Source organism: Anticarsia gemmatalis, chromosome 6 (genome assembly GCF_050436995.1).
Source record: "Anticarsia gemmatalis isolate Benzon Research Colony breed Stoneville strain chromosome 6, ilAntGemm2 primary, whole genome shotgun sequence".
In the NCBI taxonomy this organism is placed as follows: Eukaryota; Metazoa; Arthropoda; class Insecta; order Lepidoptera; family Erebidae; genus Anticarsia; species Anticarsia gemmatalis.
The window spans coordinates 7,500,710-7,520,162 of record NC_134750.1 but is presented as its reverse complement, the minus strand read 5'-3'; the positions used below and the strand labels follow the sequence as shown (position 1 = coordinate 7,520,162).

The 19,453-nt window shown below is 34.3% G+C and overlaps 1 protein-coding gene across 1 annotated transcript in view; it reads right to left on the bottom strand.

The window, feature by feature from the left end:
* Positions 1 to 15,287: 15,287 nt before the first annotated feature.
* The window catches only part of Fas1 (fasciclin 1 Fas1 domain-containing), a 55,739-nt gene continuing 51,573 nt past the window's right edge, over positions 15,288 to 19,453 (bottom strand). Inside the window, exons 8-13 of the mRNA XM_076115574.1 lie at positions 19,296 to 19,453; positions 19,076 to 19,166; positions 18,318 to 18,538; positions 17,976 to 18,138; positions 17,745 to 17,892; positions 15,288 to 17,632 (exon numbers count right to left, since the gene is read on the bottom strand). Of these exons, the coding sequence (XP_075971689.1) occupies positions 17,427 to 17,632; positions 17,745 to 17,892; positions 17,976 to 18,138; positions 18,318 to 18,538; positions 19,076 to 19,166; positions 19,296 to 19,453 (987 nt within the window). The 3' untranslated portion in view covers positions 15,288 to 17,426. The remainder of the gene's footprint in view (positions 17,633 to 17,744; positions 17,893 to 17,975; positions 18,139 to 18,317; positions 18,539 to 19,075; positions 19,167 to 19,295) is intronic.

Here is a 19,453-nt window from a genome sequence, read left to right as displayed (position 1 = left end):
GTGTTCTAAGTACGTACTCGTGCACTTATAGTGCAAGCATCAAATGTTTCTTAGATAGGTACATTATCTCTTTATAAAAATAAGTAAGTAACACATTCGTTTACGGAAATCTCAATCAAAGAAGTTTAATGAAATCTGAATAAAAGATTTATTTCCATTTAAAGTGAGATGTTATTTTTGCTTACGTCATAATGTTAAATCGTGTAGGCCGACCAAACGTTTGAAGGATCGTTTGGCGATAAAAACGTGGTAGGAACAGGTATCTATTTTACCTAAAGTATCAGTTTTTATATCGGGACAACCTTTATTGAAGTAGCTCGAAATCGACCCTTTTAACCTTTGGCATAAGTGTGTTACCCTAAGTGTTTCGCTAGATAATGAAAGTAGTATACAGAAACAAAAAGCTCTTGTTTGGTATACCCATTAGGCTTTTATATTAATTCTACTACAGAACCCAGTGCTACTTACTCTGGCACACTTGCCAATCATTAAGTGTAGCTTACGAAGCAATTTACTCTAACGTCAATTTACTTCACAAAGAATGTTAAAAAACACAACGACGTAAAAAAGAAAATTTATGTTGCCTTAAAATACAGACGATGTACTAAAGCATTATTTGAAAAAGAATTCCAACTAAGTTCAAGATAAGTTCCCTTTTTGACCAAAAATGTTGCTCAACGACCCGTGAAATTTCTGTTACCTAGCTAGCTACGTTCACGCAGAGATCCTTTGATTTCTTTTCACGTGAACGGTTAGGGAAGAATGTTAACCGCAGGATCATTTGTGAAAATATCTAAAAACCAGAGCCAATGAAAACAGATAAACGCACTGATTACTTGCTCCTTGAACTTTGTAAATCAAATATGTTTTGTTATTTACTCGGCTGAGTCGTGATCTAAACAGAACAGGATGAAATATATTTAGTAAATGCTCATTAAAATCGGGTAAACCGTTCCCAAGATTCGGTGTAGTCATTGGGAGCTATTAGTAATATAGAGGAAGGTAACGGTAGTGACTCGGTTAAGTCCGGTAACCGCAATCCCGCAACGAAGCCCTTAATTTAGTTGGCGACAAGGGAGACATTTGCTATGATTTTACCTTTGGAGTTCTGTGTAAATAAACGTTTATAATTTTAGACAAGCAAATGAGTACTTACATAACCCATTTAAACCTACATATATTACCCGTATGTTTAAACAAGCTTTCTGAGTGTACTTTAGTATCTATTTTATTTAAAAAGCCGGCTCTTATTGCCGTGGGTATACGAAAATAAATATGGAGTAATGTGGACCGAGCACTTGTACACGCTATCAACAAGACGCAAGTATTTATTTATATAATATGGAAAACTTAAAACTTCTACGGTATCAGCATTTTCTTGGCAAGAGTCCAAGTTTGGTACCAAGTGAATCCTATTCTCAAACTATTACCGGGTAAGCAAAAGCTTACCGCTATCTGTTTAAAGTCTCTATCATATATGTATGTTTTGTCATTATATATTTCATATAATGACAAAACATACATATATGATAGAGTTATTATATATTTCAACAGTGTTTATCATTTACACACTAGCCGTTATGTTAATTGATACATAACAATAAAAAATCGTGATTTAAGTAAAATTGGGTCATAAAAAACGTAAACGAAATCAATTATGAAACTTATTATCATATGTTTGCCCCTGGCAGGAACGCAATCACCATGTTAATTATGGAAAAACAGAACATTATTGAACACTGTGGGTGAAATAATTGACTGATACATATTGAGTACCAAGAGAGATGAAATATAGTTAAGAGGATTTTGTTATTAACATACAAATTATAATTATATGTCTGTTATATTATTGAGAAATATATTTTGTAAACGCATGGGTCGTTTTCGAAAACAAACCTTAACTCTTTCAGAAAAATACCCAAATAGATTTATGAGAATCTACGATGTTTTCATGAAGTAAGTAGCAAGCAATAAATCTTCTAACTTCTTCTTCGTATGTAGTCCAATAATTTTACCTCGCTTCATGTAATCCTACTTATTCAAGCTTGTTCAAATAACTGCAACTTCGATGAAACTTAACGAACTCTTCAACTTTGACCTTAAGGCTTTTTGCAAAATTCATTTGTTTTTTACACTTCCCAGAAAAATATGTCGTAATCAACGTGCCGCCGTTATATGGACTTTGAGGGACTATAACAAGGCTTATTTTCGGCGAAACATAAAAACGAACTCTATTCGTCTGTTGACGTTGCGGTTTGTGAATAAAAAGAGTCAGCTGTAAATATTTTGTTCACGTTACTGGAAGGAGATACCACGCGACGACTTTTATAAATTACGTATTTTAATAATTTAAATTTGTTTGTTTCAGTTGTGTTTTCAGTATGAAACATGACATGTATCTACGTTCTCGTCTAACCAGCTTGGGCTTAAGGCATACTAAGCCAATATTGAGCAGCTAAGCTTTTCCTTGAACGCCTATTACAGCTACAGCTACGAAATGGATTAGGTTTTCAATGAGCCAAGAACATGTGTTGTAGATTCATCATATTCCATCTTATGAAGCTGTTGTCTCGGCTATTTACTGACAGATTTATGTATTACCATCGTGTGAGTGATGTATTAACTAGGGACCGGCTTCAACTTCATAGAGGGCTGTATTTAATTAAACGTAGACTATTAGATTTCGTATATTAAACAGCGATATTACCTCTACATTCATAGCTTTTTTTAACTGCAGGAAGTTAATCGGTTATTAACAACCTAAAAGTAAAAAGAATATACATTTCCGCCAGACCTATTAACTAGATGGAAGTTAACTGTCTTTTTTCTACAAGCTAGAAAGTATTAACCGCAATGTCCCATGTGTATATTGCTCGTTCATAAAAGAACGCAAACTGCTCACTGACACATTTGCTCATTATTTTACCCGTCCCGTCCACCTTAGTTTACTTCCGTAACACGCAGTGGTTTTATTTGACAGTGCTACTTTTACTGAAAAAGACGTGAATTTTCACCAACAAAATTTGCTCCGTCGGCATTTAAAATCACTTGAAAGCGTGACTTGGGTATATTTCAGTTTCACTGAATATTATCCCTTTAACCCGGAACCAAGAATTTAGTTTACCATCGCGGCAGTTAACTTTAATTCATAATAAATTCCAAATCTACTCACACATACCGCAACTAGATGCGTACAAAGATGCCCGAATACGATATGCTGCGGTAAAATCCAATTTAGAGCTCGGTGGTATTCTTGAAATTTAATTTCGTACTTCGTAAAATAGTTAAACATACACTCAAATAGGCGTTCATAAATTAAGTTAAATGTGTGTATGCTTCACAGTGTTGTTATACTTGCACTAGTTATGTTAACGCGACCTGACTCACCTCAAAGTTAAGACTTCTTAAGACTTTCCAGAATTCCTCGCATGCCGTCATCTTTCACCTTATCTTTGACAGTGTTCTAAGTACGTACTCGTGCACTTATAGTGCAAGCATCAAATGTTTCTTAGATAGGTACATTATCTCTTTATAAAAATAAGTAAGTAACACATTCGTTTACGGAAATCTCAATCAAAGAAGTTTAATGAAATCTGAATAAAAGATTTATTTCCATTTAAAGTGAGATGTTATTTTTGCTTACGTCATAATGTTAAATCGTGTAGGCCGACCAAACGTTTGAAGGATCGTTTGGCGATAAAAACGTGGTAGGAACAGGTATCTATTTTACCTAAAGTATCAGTTTTTATATCGGGACAACCTTTATTGAAGTAGCTCGAAATCGACCCTTTTAACCTTTGGCATAAGTGTGTTACCCTAAGTGTTTCGCTAGATAATGAAAGTAGTATACAGAAACAAAAAGCTCTTGTTTGGTATACCCATTAGGCTTTTATATTAATTCTACTACAGAACCCAGTGCTACTTACTCTGGCGCACTTGCCAATCATTAAGTGTAGCTTACGAAGCAATTTACTCTAACGTCAATTTACTTCACAAAGAATGTTAAAAAACACAACGACGTAAAAAAGAAAATTTATGTTGCCTTAAAATACAGACGATGTACTAAAGCATTATTTGAAAAAGAATTCCAACTAAGTTCAAGATAAGTTCCCTTTTTGACCAAAAATGTTGCTCAACGACCCGTGAAATTTCTGTTACCTAGCTAGCTACGTTCACGCAGAGATCCTTTGATTTCTTTTCACGTGAACGGTTAGGGAAGAATGTTAACCGCAGGATCATTTGTGAAAATATCTAAAAACCAGAGCCAATGAAAACAGATAAACGCACTGATTACTTGCTCCTTGAACTTTGTAAATCAAATATGTTTTGTTATTTACTCGGCTGAATCGTGATTTAAACAGAACAAGATGAACTATATTTAGTAAATGCTCATTAAAATCGGGTAAACCGTTCCCAAGATTTGGTGTAGTCATTGGGAGCTATTAGTAATATAGAGGAAGGTAACGGTAGTGACTCGGTTAAGTCCGGTAACCGCAATCCCGCAACGAAGCCCTTAATTTAGTTGGCGACAAGGGAGACATTTGCTATGATTTTACCTTTGGAGTTCTGTGTAAATAAACGTTTATAATTTTAGACAAGCAAATGAGTACTTACACAACCCATTTAAACCTACATATATTACCCGTGTGTTTAAACAAGCTTTTCTGAGTGTACTTTAGTATCTATTTTATTTAAAAAGCCGGCTCTTATTGCCGTGGGTATACGAAAATAAATATGGAGTAATGTGGACCGAGCACTTGTATACGCTATCAACAAGACGCAAGTATTTATTTATATAATATGGAAAACTTAAAACTTCTACGGTATCAGCATTTTCTTGGCAAGAGTCCAAGTTTGGTACCAAGTGAATCCTATTCTCAAACTATTACCGGGTAAGCAAAAGCTTACCGCTATCTGTTTAAAGTCTCTATCATATATGTATTGTGAAATAACTTTGGAGGTCGTAGACATGAGTTCATAACTTTATAATAATGTTCAGTTTAGTGATAAAATATAAAAGAATAATTTAAGAGTATTAAATTTGAACGATAAAACAAATTCAACAGAGCATTTGGAAGTGTACGAAAACATAAAGGGAAAAATAAAAATTAATTAAGTATTTTAATGTTAGCACCAAAATCAAATGTAGCAGTAGAGTTAAACAAAGGACAAAATGAGAAAAAGTAATATTTATTCATGAATTAAGCAGTTTTTAAACGAACCATTTGTAATAAAAAAATAAATACACATTTCACAAATACATGAACACTAATGCTTTGTTCAATAAAACTTTAAACCGAGAGACTCACGTAAATACAGAAACGTTGCACACATGCATTTTACCGAAGTGTCATCAATCTTCTTACTTTGTATCACTTACGCTGCAAAAATACTGTTTTCAACGAGTAACTAGGGATAAAATTTGTATTGAGCTTATAAAAATGTCTGATAACAAATGATCGATGTTGTCGTTCTGTACTTTGTATTCAGCGCACAGAGCTGTGGTACCTCATCTCGTCCAATTAGCTTGTTAATAAGATTACTTTGACACTGTTTAATTGGCATCTAAATTAGATTTCCGCTTAAATATTAGCAGCATGACTGCAAATATGTTGTTTTCGTTCTAGCTGTTTATATTTTCGCTATTAATATCTATCGAATAATCTGCATGTGAGTGTACTAATTTGTATACTATTCGCAAAATTAGTAAAGCAAATAACTCTATTATGTAAAGCACACAAAGAACAAAACATTGTATGTAAAAGGGGTACAAGTATCAATGGTTCACAGTAACTACCGGGGGTAGGTCGTAGGTTGTAATGGCGATAGTTTGTTACCCTTTGTGTCGCTAAACAAATGCAAATTGCATGAAGAGATAGTAACACTGGGCCATAGTCACAAACAAACAATGTGATTGTCCAACCGTTTTCTTTCTTTGTGAGTTGCCGCCGATCCCACGCGGGTCGAAAACACCCTGAAACTCATGAATTTTTGCTAACCAAAGTTGTTTTGAGCGAAGTATCGCTTACCTTTGATATTAAATTCTGTTAATTTAAAGTAACCGTATACTTAGTACGTAAGTACCTCGACGTTGTATGCTTTCATGAGTGCAGTCATTTGAATAATTTAATCAATGAAATATTTTAACAACGCAGATATAATTTTCTTTGTGAATATATTACAAACTGAAAATTATTTCCGACGTAAAAATATAAACTACGATGAAACGATAAGTATAATTTTCTGCTATTTAAAATACAGTAGGTATTAAACCCAGTATCAGTATTTCCTTTTGGAAATAGCTTTACTTTAAGACGCTTGACAAGGTCGCTCCTCACCGTATTTACCAGGACTACAAATAGGTACAATCTCGTGGGATATGCAGATCGCTATGTCAAGATTCAAGCTCCTCCAAGTTCCTGTTCCGAGGTACTTAACATCGTGAACCTCTTCAGGGAGCGGGGGCATTATAATCGCCGCTGCCAAAGCCGGTGGAATAGAAATGCTTCACTGATCAGGAAGTAAGAACGGCTGTAAGCACCAACTCAGGCCTCGAAAGCGAACCAATTTTTAGCTCCAGCCGAATATGGATTTATGTAGATTTCAAAACAAGAACGCCTTTGAAATACGTCATAGCAATTTATGCGATTAAGTCAAGGGCTCCCTTTGTTGCTTTAAAATTAATTTAGGAGTCTTGAATTTAATTGCATTAGGGATATTAGCATTTTTAAGTTTATTTTTTGTACTCTTTGTAAATATATTTAGATTTGAAGCAGTTAAATTTGTTTTTGTACTTAATTGCTTCTAAAATCACGTAGATTTAAAATTATTTTGCTACGTTGTAATAACTCAGCATTGTTTTTGTAATTATACAGTTAATTTGTCACTTGGATTGGACTAACCATGGATTTGTTGGCGACAGAATAATATGGTGAAACATAATACATATGGAAAATGAGTGGCGAATATCAAAATGATATCGCGTAGAGCAGGCGCTGAGTACATACCGCAGATATTTGGTATTTGCGGTCACCGACTCTTATTATTGTAATTAAAATTCATATCATTATTAAAATAATATAGTGCAATTATAAAATTAATAGGCCTATTTAATATGATTACCCGTCGGAAAATGTTTTAAAGCATATTTCTTGCAGTATTGAGATACCTTTTCACAATAAAAAAGTGTCAACAATAAGGTCAAATGTTATCTTAATAAATTGTATTGAAATTAATTATTTGATAAATAAGCTATGAAGCCTCAAACGTAGTCAAGCTAAGTTCATCAAGCGTCTCTCTGAACGGAAGCCCCGATCGAAAAATGTAGGTACCTGCAGTTCTCAGGTTGAAACAGGTCAGCGTTTCTGCTTTATACATAAATGTGTACCTATAATATATTTTATCATACTAGAAGGTTAATAATTGAAACTGTTACTGAAGGAACTTAATAAAATGTGTTCCCATAAAGTCTTTTTAAAATGTATTCTATCGCATCAAAGGAAAACCTGATATTATTTTTCAAATTTACATTCGTTCAAAGTCTTTAATATCATCGTAATCTATATTTACATTTCTCGAGCTTTTCCCTTTACAGCCTTTCACCGCAAAACTAACATAAACTGTGAACATACGACATATACGGCAAAAGTTATTTAATCCGAGTGCTTGTCATGTTAACTGACACGCTGCAGGATTTTCTAAAATCGCCTCGTGTTTGTTTTACATACATTTTTGGTTATGGAAAAACAAACAACAACAATTTATTGGTGGTGTATAGTGAAGTTTATTTTATAGAGAATCCTATAGAATTTATGGCTTCATGTTGCGGCTTGAATTTTGCTGAAAATGGCCTAGCAGTAGAAAAAAGATAAAAATTTTCGTAACCTGCATGATTGCCAAGAAGGTGTCGAGTATCTTAACTAAATTAGGACTCAGTCTTCTCCTCTACCAAGAAGTCACTGCTGCTGATATGCATGCAGACATGCTAGTGATAAAATAAATAAAAATAAATATAACCCATTAATGTCCCACTGCTGGGCAAGGGTCTCCTCCCGTAATGAGGGAGGGGTTAGGCCTTGAGTCCACCACGCTGGCCAAGTGCGGGTTGGGGACTTTGCATGCCCTCAATAAATGTATTAAACAAATTTTTAGGCATGCAAGGTTTTCTCACGATGTTTTCCTTCACCGTTGGAGCATGTGATAATTAGTTCTAATACACACATAACTTCGAAAAGTCATTGGTGTGTTGCCTTGGATTCGAACCTGCGACCACTTGCGTGGGAGGTGCCAACTTAAACCATTTAGTGATAAAAACTACGCCTGGCCCCATTTTATTCTGTTTATTTGTACAGTAACAGCATCATTAAGGAAGCTTACAACGTATGTAGGCATATAAATGTCGTATTCACCTAAAGTTTAGTATTATGCATGAAATATTTTATAGGCGTTGATGGCAATCTAACACTGTAATGGGGGAATATATCAGTTTGCGGATGTCCATAACGCGATGTGGCTAAAATGTTCAACCCATTACTTGTTCTGAACTATCTACTGTCGCGTAATTTCACTCTATAACCGTTCATCTATTATGTCGTTTAACTGAAGCTTTAGAGCGAGTCATATGACATGTTTTCTCACCTCAGCCATGTTTTTTAGAATGTTTAGTTTACGTAAATTGTAAAATCTTTAGGCTAATTTGCTTTAACAGGCACTTTATTTACAAAAACATTACAGTGCTTTACGTTTGGAGATCATGTAATTGGACGAACACTTATCCTTTGTGCTCGCTAGTGAACTAAAGGAGTACGCTCAGAAAATACCTTGGGCGGATTGAAAAGCGATTCCCTGAAATCCATTCGGCGAGAAATGAGCGCAAGTGAGTCGCACGGATAGATCGGAGGCTGTGTCGGGCGGATGTAGAGGGCGCGCGCATCCGGGGACGTGCTTCCGCCGGCGAGCGTTTCCGCCATCTAACAACATTTGCCACATACACGGATTCTGAATTTAAACTTACCAACACTTAATCAACGTATCGCTTATTGGACGCCCGCAGTGTGCATTCGGTGAAAGCTTTTATTGTGCACTTTGTTATCTTAGTTCACTATCGTAATTGTACCGAACTGTGTTTATTTTAGTCACGTACTATTAGAGAATCAATGTTTTGTTGTTGAATCTAATAGTCTGTATAATATACATTGTAAATAGTGTCACAGTTATTATGTATGACCTAGTCGTAAGTACACAAGCATACTTGAACAGAACATTACCGCGGACAATCGTCCTAGCCCGTTAACAAAACCCAATGGCGAGGAATTTGAAAGACTCAATGGCTTTAGAAATGTCAACACGGGCCGAACTCCCAGTGGAGCCGAGGCCTCGTTACCCGTGCTTGTATTTGTTCAGCTCACGGTGAATTCGATGCACATGACCACACCAACACGCATCGACATAAGCGAACATTTTCATACCCAAAAAACCGCAAATCGTTTGCGTTTTAGAAATGTGCTAAAAATGTGGCTGTAACAATATTTTAACTAAAGAGCTGTGTTTTTTGGAACTAATTGGGGTATGTTAAACGTTATGTTTTCACAATTAAGTCAGATATTTAACAGCAATTGGAATGACTAAGATAGTGCAATAAAGCAGTTTTGTCTAGACATCACCGATATATATTATTATAAGTGACTAGCTGACCCGCGCAACTTCGCTTTCGCTTGGGTCACATAAGAGAGAATGAATCATATTTTTCCCCGTTTTTGTAACATTTTTCATCGCTACTCCGCTTCTAATGGCCGTAGCGTGATGTTATATAAGCCTATAGCCTTCCTCGATAAATATACTATCTAACACTGAAAGAATTTTTCAAATCGGACCAGTAGTTCCTGAGATTAGCGCGTTCAAACCAAACAAACAAACAAACTCTTCAGCTTTATAATATAGAAGAAGATAGAAGATAGTATAGATTATTGTAAAAAGGAACAAACTTATGCACAAAAGTTATTTTAAAATGGGCTATTTTATTTCAGAGATAATCTTTAAGTAAAAACCTTATCCTCATCATCGCAACACTGTTTGCAGTTTTCTCAGTACCTATGTTGAGTGAAAATAGTAAAGTAGTAAACCATCATATTGATTACTTAACATACTTCGCTACTTTTTAAACAAGAAGTATGTCATTAGACTCATTTATTACTCTTTGTAATACGTGAGAATTCTTCGATCGATGTAAACGGATAAAGATAGAAAGTCACATTAACTTTCACTCATTTCTTAGAACTAATATTACGCTGTTATGACTATTGTCTACATTTGTATAAATACCACGCTCTATTGTAAATCAAAATCAGATTATTTTTCAATGAAGTAAAAAAACGATATTATTATATTAACTGATCAGTACCGCGATTGTGTACCAGTAAGGACTAACGACAACTAGCTAGCTGTCGAAAAATTTTGTATGACAATCGGTTCAGCGCCTCTAGCGGGCAAAGTAGAAACTATTTTTGCAGTACGTTTTAAATGTCAAACTTTCGATACTCGAAAGTACCGACTGTTCGCAATCGCGCTACAGTTCGCAAGTAAAGCCAGTGGAACCGTCAAAAACCTGCAGGCCGCTATTTTCAATCACCCAAGTGCTTAACCCGCACTTTGCTAAAGTAGTAGACTCAAATCCTAACCCCTCTCGCTTTACGGTGATTTTTCCATTCCGAAAGATTTGTTAATTCATTAATGTACTTACAAATATTAATAATAAGATTATTAAAAAAAGCATGCAGGAAACAAACTTATGAATACAACAGATCCTTGTACAATAGTACCGGTAATATAATAATGTAGGTTATATCATAGAAAACAAAGGTTTATCATTTCAGTGCCCTATTGTATGAGATAGTAATGCAGAGAAATATAACCTTACACCTTACCTTTTGTTTTGCTTCTATAACTAATACCTTTGTATACCGAGGAGGGACTAAACCGATCTAGCGCCGAATCACCTCGGCTTTTCGTACGGTGTGTATGTAAAATAGTACAAAAATACATTCGCACTACTGCTTTGACTGAGGTGGCTTTGTACGTAGTTGGTTATAGTGTGTACTGTCCTTGTATCAGGCATAATAGTGAAACATTACCTGTGTATCTGTTATTATGTTATTCACGTAACCGTTTGACTATCAATCGACAAGATAGAATGAAACTCTATCAAGAATCCAGTTTCTGTAGTGCAATTTTCTATCACTATCGGCTATCGACAACCGAGAAAACATATTTGTTCAGCGCCTCTTGGAAAATTTGATCAGCGCCTCTAACGGGTACCAAAGGAACTATTTTTGCAGTACATTTAAAATGTCACACTCTCGATACTCGAAAATACTGATTGTAGAGAATCGTCCCACTGCTCGTGTCTTCATTTGCGAGAAAAAATATCCAAGTAAAAAGTATCCTTAATGTGTATGTGTAATAAAGTGTTAAGCCAGACTATAAACCTAGTAGACTTAATGTTATATATTTTATTTATTTATGTTTTACGTGGAAAAAGCATATTCACCAACTTTCGCATTTATAAAATTTGGTATGACATTACGATAGGATAAATTGAATAATTTCGTTCGATCGTTTTGATAGAGGATAACTGGTTCTTTCATACAATCACCAGCCACTACTACACACCTGTAGTATCTCTTTAATTACTATGCATTTAAAATTACATAAATAAGCAGTAATCAATGCGTTCACTTTCACAAGAGTAAGACAAACGACACACAATACATTACACAACGAGACACAGATAAATACACTCAGATCAGCACAAAGATCTCTTGGAAATACGGTAATATAAGCTTGAGGAAATTGAAGCCCGTCTTGTCGTTAAAAAATAATGATACTATTTACTGGGATACTTTTATTTACTTATATTAACTGTTATTGGCTTTTATACACCTACTTAGGTAACGATCCACAATATTCGTGTATTTTGTATTTTTTTTAATAACCCTTTCTGTCCCACTGCAGGGCAAGGGTCTCCTTCCAAACCAGGGGGAGGGGTTAGGCCTTGAGTCCACCACGCTTTTCACCACGTTGACTTTGGGACATACTTTATATTTTGTACATAACTCAACATTTAATAATTATATAATTATAGGCATTATCAAAGGTAAAGACAAAATCTACTTTTAAAAATTTTATTCTACGACGTGTTAAATGCGATATTTATTTTATGTGGATTGTCAAATAACCACCGTTTCTTATTATTAAGTCTTACACATTCTTAAGGTAGTCCAATCTTGCTCGCGGGTACATCTGCTGCTATGACGAGAAGCTGTTAACTAAGCTATAAATAAACTCTAAAAGCAATGCACTGCCTACTCGTAAACACTAAAAGGTAAATGTAATGATTACATTAAAAATTGAAAGCAAGGAAATGAAAACGCTTTTTCCTAAGTCTCTTTTAAATTGCAAATTCCCACTGCCATTCATTCCAATCGCAATCTATCTTTTTTATTTTCGTTACATTTAAATCTTAAATTCAATGGAACGAAATCAATTGAATGAATTCGGATGAATATAGTGTTTGTTTTAATAGAGAGAAACGTAAACGCTCGAGCGTTTGTGCATGATATTTTTACTGGTAACATTATTATGAAACGGTATATTAATATGTGCAATTTATTCGAGTTTCTACGTTATAAATAATTTACAATAATACTCAGATAAGCGTAACTGATATAAATGAGGTGTCTCCTTTCAATTCTCAGTAGAACTGTCGTCTTTAATAATTACTTGTTATAACAATGAAATATTGAACACTTTGTTTGATCGGCAAGATAATCGAGTATTTATTGCGCGGGAAAGATGATCTCTTTTTATTAAACTAGCTAGAGCTATTAACAGTTGTAGGAAATATGTAAATTAAAAGTAAGTTTTATATGATCACAACAAAGTTTGAACATAATACTGAAAACATTACCTACATTGTTGTATTCATAAAAGCTGCAAACTCTCCACTCTAGAAAAGTAATTACTCAAAATAAAATAGCGATTAGTCCGCATGCAGATGTGCAGAGTTAAAAAATATTAACACTGTTGATTTGTTACTATCAAAACAGAATATGTATACTGAAATACACTCAATACTTCAAGATAAAATGTAAGTATCCTTTATGCAGGTGCAATAGCACTTTATTAGCAGATCAAATGAAAAATAAAACTCGATCAGAGCATTCATTGAGTTGAAATACAAGAAGAACGTTTGATTACGATCGGAGTTCTGTATTTCTCCAAGCGTAGAGATAAATCGAGTCCGTATAAACTTTTATTTTTTCCCCGCGAAGAGGTCGACGTAACAGCTTGCATTTATTTTGAGAAAGATTTAAGAGGATGTGGTATATACTTTATACAGCCCACTAAATAATTACTTACTTCGCCAATTCATATTTTCGTACTTCAGAATATTTCTGAATACGTCATTTACTTAAAGGGCAAGTCTTTGTATAGAGTTCATTAACATTTGCGCAGACGTTGTATTATTCCAAGTCTGGGAGTCACTTTAATCTCAGAAAGTAAATATTATGTTTATTTGCTCTACACAATTACTCTTAGAATTCTGATTTCCAAGCACGAGTACCTACTAATAATATCATATATTTTCTTTTTTCACTCGCCGTACGGATAAAAGTATCATTGGTCCCACCTGTTTATATTATTTCAGAAAAGGGATGTCCAAAAATAAATCTGTTTACTTAGCAAAAGATAGTGGGAGACATTTATTTTCTGACAATGTGCCATTGTTTGCCCATTCCAGAGCGGTAGATGCGTGCTTGAAATACTTCTGTTCATAAAAGAAGCTTGGAAGAACATTAATTTTCAAAAATATATTTTACCTTTGTATCCGAGCACGTTTTGTAAAGGTCAGTACAATTGTACCACGGATACGCAAGAATGTCAACATTTACGGTCCAATTCTGAAGTAAAACTTTAAACTGGAAAGTTTTGTACGAGAAAAGCCCAATTATGCCTTAACCGGTGCAATATAAGTCCAGGGACTGTAAGTTCGACATTTCAACTTGCATCATTGCATCGTAACATTCTATGAATATCAAATGTTGAACATGAGCACAAACATTATTACGAAATTCGTGGCGGAATGGACCATTACATTATATTATCTGAATCTGATATCTGGTGATATTTCTTTTTGAGGCATTAGGTCTGTTTTGAGTTTTATTAACTTTAAATTAATTCCTTTAATTTAATTACTTTAAACTTCACGTTTCTTTAAAAAACGTGAAGTTTAGTTTAAGAGCTTTGCATTATTTCACAGAAGTCCAGGAATAAAGAAAACTCTGCTAAATATTTTTTTTTAACCATAACTAAGTGATGTGCTTATCAGTAGGTAATATAAACACGGCAGACATTGTCAATAAATAAAATCAGACACCAAGATAGTATCACTTAAACTAACTGTATTCAAATTCCGTTTTGTTTATCTTCCTTGTAATTCAGGCTTAATCGTAGGCGGGTTCATGTGGCTGGGTTATTCTGTATAATATTACAATTGCGTTCACTCAGTGACTATTGTTTATAGAAGCAGTTGTTAACGTATCAAGTTGTATATTCGAGTGTGTTTCTGTTTAAATGGAAGGTAATTACCGACCGCAACACGCATTACAGTTCCGCGTGAGCGTATCCCGTGTAATGGGGTGGTCTCATAGAAACGAGCTACAGCTCGCCATCCATCAAAGAGATTAGCATGGGAGCGCCTAGCTCTGTCGTCGCGCCAACCTTATGGGATTAAGAGACTGACGACGACCTTTGCCGCGTTGCGTTCAATTATTCCGTTAAAACAGAGTGCCCGCGTGAAACTTTACTCACAGAGATTTTTTGAAATACTTTTTTTTGTTTACACAACGCTTCAATCCGGAGTTGACGAGACGGCTCGGTCTGTTTAAATATAAGTATTACCTTTAACGTAAATTCAAAATACTTTTGCATTATTATAATTCCCCGCGTTTCAGCGGGTTTATGTATTTTTGTGCTAAAGCCAGGCATTTGTAGGTACGGCTAATGAAATTGTAGCAGCTGTGGGAATGCGTTTAGATAACCGTAAACACGTTGGATAGTTATTGTTTTAACTTTGTTTGTTTCAAATATCGTTTATATTATTACTTGCAATTCTCATCGGGGCTTTTGGCTGTAGTCCTTCACATCAGAGACGTGCAAAATTAATTCTGGCACCTTCCGTATCCGTGACTTGACTATTGAAGGAAATTATTTTCAATGAAACGAACACGAGAAGTTCAATATCTATATTTTATACATAAATTCTTTGTCATTAAACACTTCGTCATAACTTTTCACTAATTTGACATAGATTTTAATACATCAAAACATCCACTAATTAATGGAATTCCAATTTCGTACTTAACCAAATATTTGGTACAATATTTGGTCAAAATTATATTGTCTTGGGTCAATACGTCCCACATAATACTAGTGTATAGTTTTAAAAATGCAACTCTATAATTATCGCTTCCATGAAAGTTTCAAACCTTAAATGTATGGGCTATATGTATTTCAATCTCTAAACACTATTGTAGGTAGTATTAAAACCTTACACAATAAATATAGGTAGGAAGGTAATTATGATATCAGTTGAATTAGCATTTAGCTTTGGCTCGATATAGACATCACTTATTATTCAAGTTTATAATGTAAGTATACCTATAAAGCGACATATAATGTTTAATTACACTGATCTCAATACAATACTCGAGTATATTTGTTTAAAACAATGTCTCTAAGAACCTGCTGCCTTACGATTGTAAATACTCCAAACATGTTTAGTATATATTCAGTATAAAGTGACAGCTCATAGACGTAAGTACATAAACAACATTGTGTAAATCACTATTTATAGAAAACTCCAACATTTATAGTTCTAAGCGTAAAAGCAGCATTTCTGTATATCTGAGTGTCTATGAGTGATATTTTCATAAGAGCTCTAGGTATGAAAACATGATAATTTTTCAGTCGCATTCAAGTAATAGTTACTAAATTATACAATAATTATAATGAACTATGATAACTTACATAAATTATTTACATCTGCTTAATGAACATAAGAGAAATCACAAATGCACCATCATAATTGTAAGCACATTCATTCCTATATACATTTATCATAATTATTGATTGCTCTCGATTTAAGAATACTTCTAATAAATACTTAACTTTTCCTCGCTCGTGGTAATTAAATGAAAAACCCGCTTGCGTCAGAGAGCAGAGAGCAGCGCATCGCAAGGCGTGCACGCCACGGCGATGTTTCACCAAACTTTGATTAAATTCGATCCATCGCCATCGAATCATTCCAATTGTCTATTTGACTTAAAAATGTTTAACTTTATTACCGCTATCAGAATGATAACACCTTTCGGTATAATTTAAATTGGATATTTATCTACCAAACATTTTAATTATCTGCACAATTAATTTGACACAATGAATAACTCTAGTTATGTAAGTAATTAATTTTCACTTTGATTTAAAATTTTATAGAATATTATTATTCAGTCAAGTTCAAGTAATATTTTAAGAAATTTAACTGGGATCTTTAATGTAACATCATTAAATATTTAGAAGTAAATATATCTTTAAGATACATATTATATAACATGGAATGTATAGAAAATATAAGGATTTTACATTTTAAAGGGTAACGTAAATATAATTTAGTATAAGTAAAGGTTTTGGATAGGTATATTTTAAGTAAATTTCTGATAGATCTGTACTTTGATTTTAAAAAAGGCACAACGGATCTAAACTTCAAAAATAGTGGACAAGATAATAATTTTTTCAAACGATTTGGAAATAATTACTTAATAAATAAATACTTTATACATAAATACATAGACTAATTTCACAAAATAAAACTTTCGAAGTAAATACTGCGATTGTAAAGGATATATAAGATGATATCAGATATGATAAGAGACAGGATCACTGGCTCTAAGTGCCAGCGCCAATTTAAAACTTCATCATTTTTATAAAAATCTTATAAAATTAATGGCAGTGTATGTATATTGAATTGTTGGGTAACATTTTAAAACGGACTTTTTACATAATACCTCGTTTACATTTATGTAAAAAATCTTTATATAGCTCTAACCTCGTTTAAACCGCCGACCCGATATTATCATCTTAAACTAGGGTCAAGAACTACGGTAACACAAAACGTAGATACCCGAACTTATTGCATTTACATACATTACGCAAAACGATATCTGACAATATCTATGAAAATTGAGTATTTATAACCAAAGCTGAAAACCTTGTGAATCTTTAATTTAGATTTCTATTAAATCATAACACGTTTTATTTTATTTGGCTAATTAACCTTACAAACAGATTGACTCATAACAAATAGTGGACGTTTAATTCTCCATCATTCTTGCAAAACAGAAAGAAAGGAAAAGTATAAAGTAAGTGTAAGTGGTGGGCAGTTGTTGAGCCGCACCGGTGGCGCGGATGTCACTCTCTAATACGAAAGGCTCGTCGATAACGTGAATAATACCATTAGTGCACTCAACGTCCGGCCTAAACACATGAATCCAATGTCCGTTCCATTCGACGTAGTAATCTGTGGAATAAAGTACATGTGTTGATTTGAAATGTTGACATTAATCCAGTTGCGAATTTCAACATTAGGAACGAATAGAGATAATAATGTAAATGAGCCGTTAAAAGCTTACTCTTATCTGATTCCTTGACACGCAGCTTGAGTGGATCGCGTGAAGTCGGCAAAACGAAGGGATGTGTTTCGTTTGCGAGAAGTTTCAAATCAGATACAGTGTACGCGCGCCCCGCTCGGATTACATGTCGCTCCAGAATTTGTTTGGTCTGAAAGTACATGAACGTGAAATAATACGGTTGAATTTACTCCGCGTCGAGTGTTACATTTAAATTAATCAAACACAACTTACGTAGTAGCCGATATCCTCCCTGAACAGGGATTTGAATGCGGAGGGATGTTTGATTTGGAATTTAAGCCAGGCGTGATCGCGCGGCACAAAGTACGTGTAGCGGTGCTCCATGTCATTGAGCTGCTGGTTAAACATCTGCCGTTTACCCAAGTTGTAGGTAATGCTACAACAGTAAACATAACGTTGATTTTCTCAGAACATAGAACATAAATCACAACTAAGTCCTAACTGTAGATGTTCATGCAAACCTTTTTATATAACTAACGAAAACATAAGCAAATACGTTCCCAGGAAAGATTTATTATTAAATGTATCACGAAAACACAAGTGTTTTGTACTTACTTCAGCATAGGATCCGTTTTCAGTTTTTCGAATACAGTAGTGTAAGGAACTCCGAGTACTCTATCTATTATGTGAACAAAGCCGTTGGTTGCAGCTACGTTGGGTAATGTCACGGTGGCATTCACCCCACCGCCTTCCACAGTCAAAGTTTGATTCTGACCCCGAGTCAAAACATTAAAGTACAAGTACTTTCGGGGAGAAGCCGTCGGTGCTTGGTAGATCTAAAATAATGTAACAATTTTAGTACACTTAACATAAAGATATGCGAAAATTTGCATTCGACATCCATGCTATGATGCATTTACAACATCTCTATAGGGTATTGAAACACATAGCATAACTTGAAATTCTATTATAGAAATAGTACACGTATAAAATAACGTAACTTAAAAGAGCCATGTATTTCACAGTCATGCATTCATACAATTGTCGAATTAAATAAACACATACATACAATAGTTACAAATGATACGTATATTAAAAATGAGATACAAGACCGGACTGTAAACGATAACAACGTTTGTAAAATAAATTATATTTAAAAATGGATAAACGTACAGTTCCGGGGACCTGGTTCCAAACAGCAGCAACGAAACCAGAGAATTAAATCCAGTACACGACATTAATTTTAATCGGAATTGAATTTTATAATTCGTGGTTGATGCACACATCCAGCCGCAATTTTGTATTCAATCGTAAATTAAATATCTGACTGGAAAATACGCCAAATGCAACTTAATTTACATTCAAATGTTTACCTGATTCATGTTGTTGTGAATTATAGCATCCAACGGCAGCCGTTCCCGTACCAGGTGCAAGTTCAGAATTTCTTGCAGCTTTTGATGATTCCTATGAAAGTTTAAATATGTTTAACATTTTGCTTGCGACGCGAACATTAGAAATAATTTAAAGCAACCTATTTAAGCGACATACATAACATTACGAAAAAGCTTTTTAAAATGATATAAAGTAAATAACCTAATAATGTTTTGCACGCTGAAATCAGCCCACGCTTCATTTGAGGGCGCAAACAGCGTGATGTCTTTGGCCAAAGTGAGTTCGTTGTGGAACTGGTTGTTTGCTCCCAAGTCCATGATTACTTCATAGAATTTACAAAGAGGTCCGTCTTCTTTTTC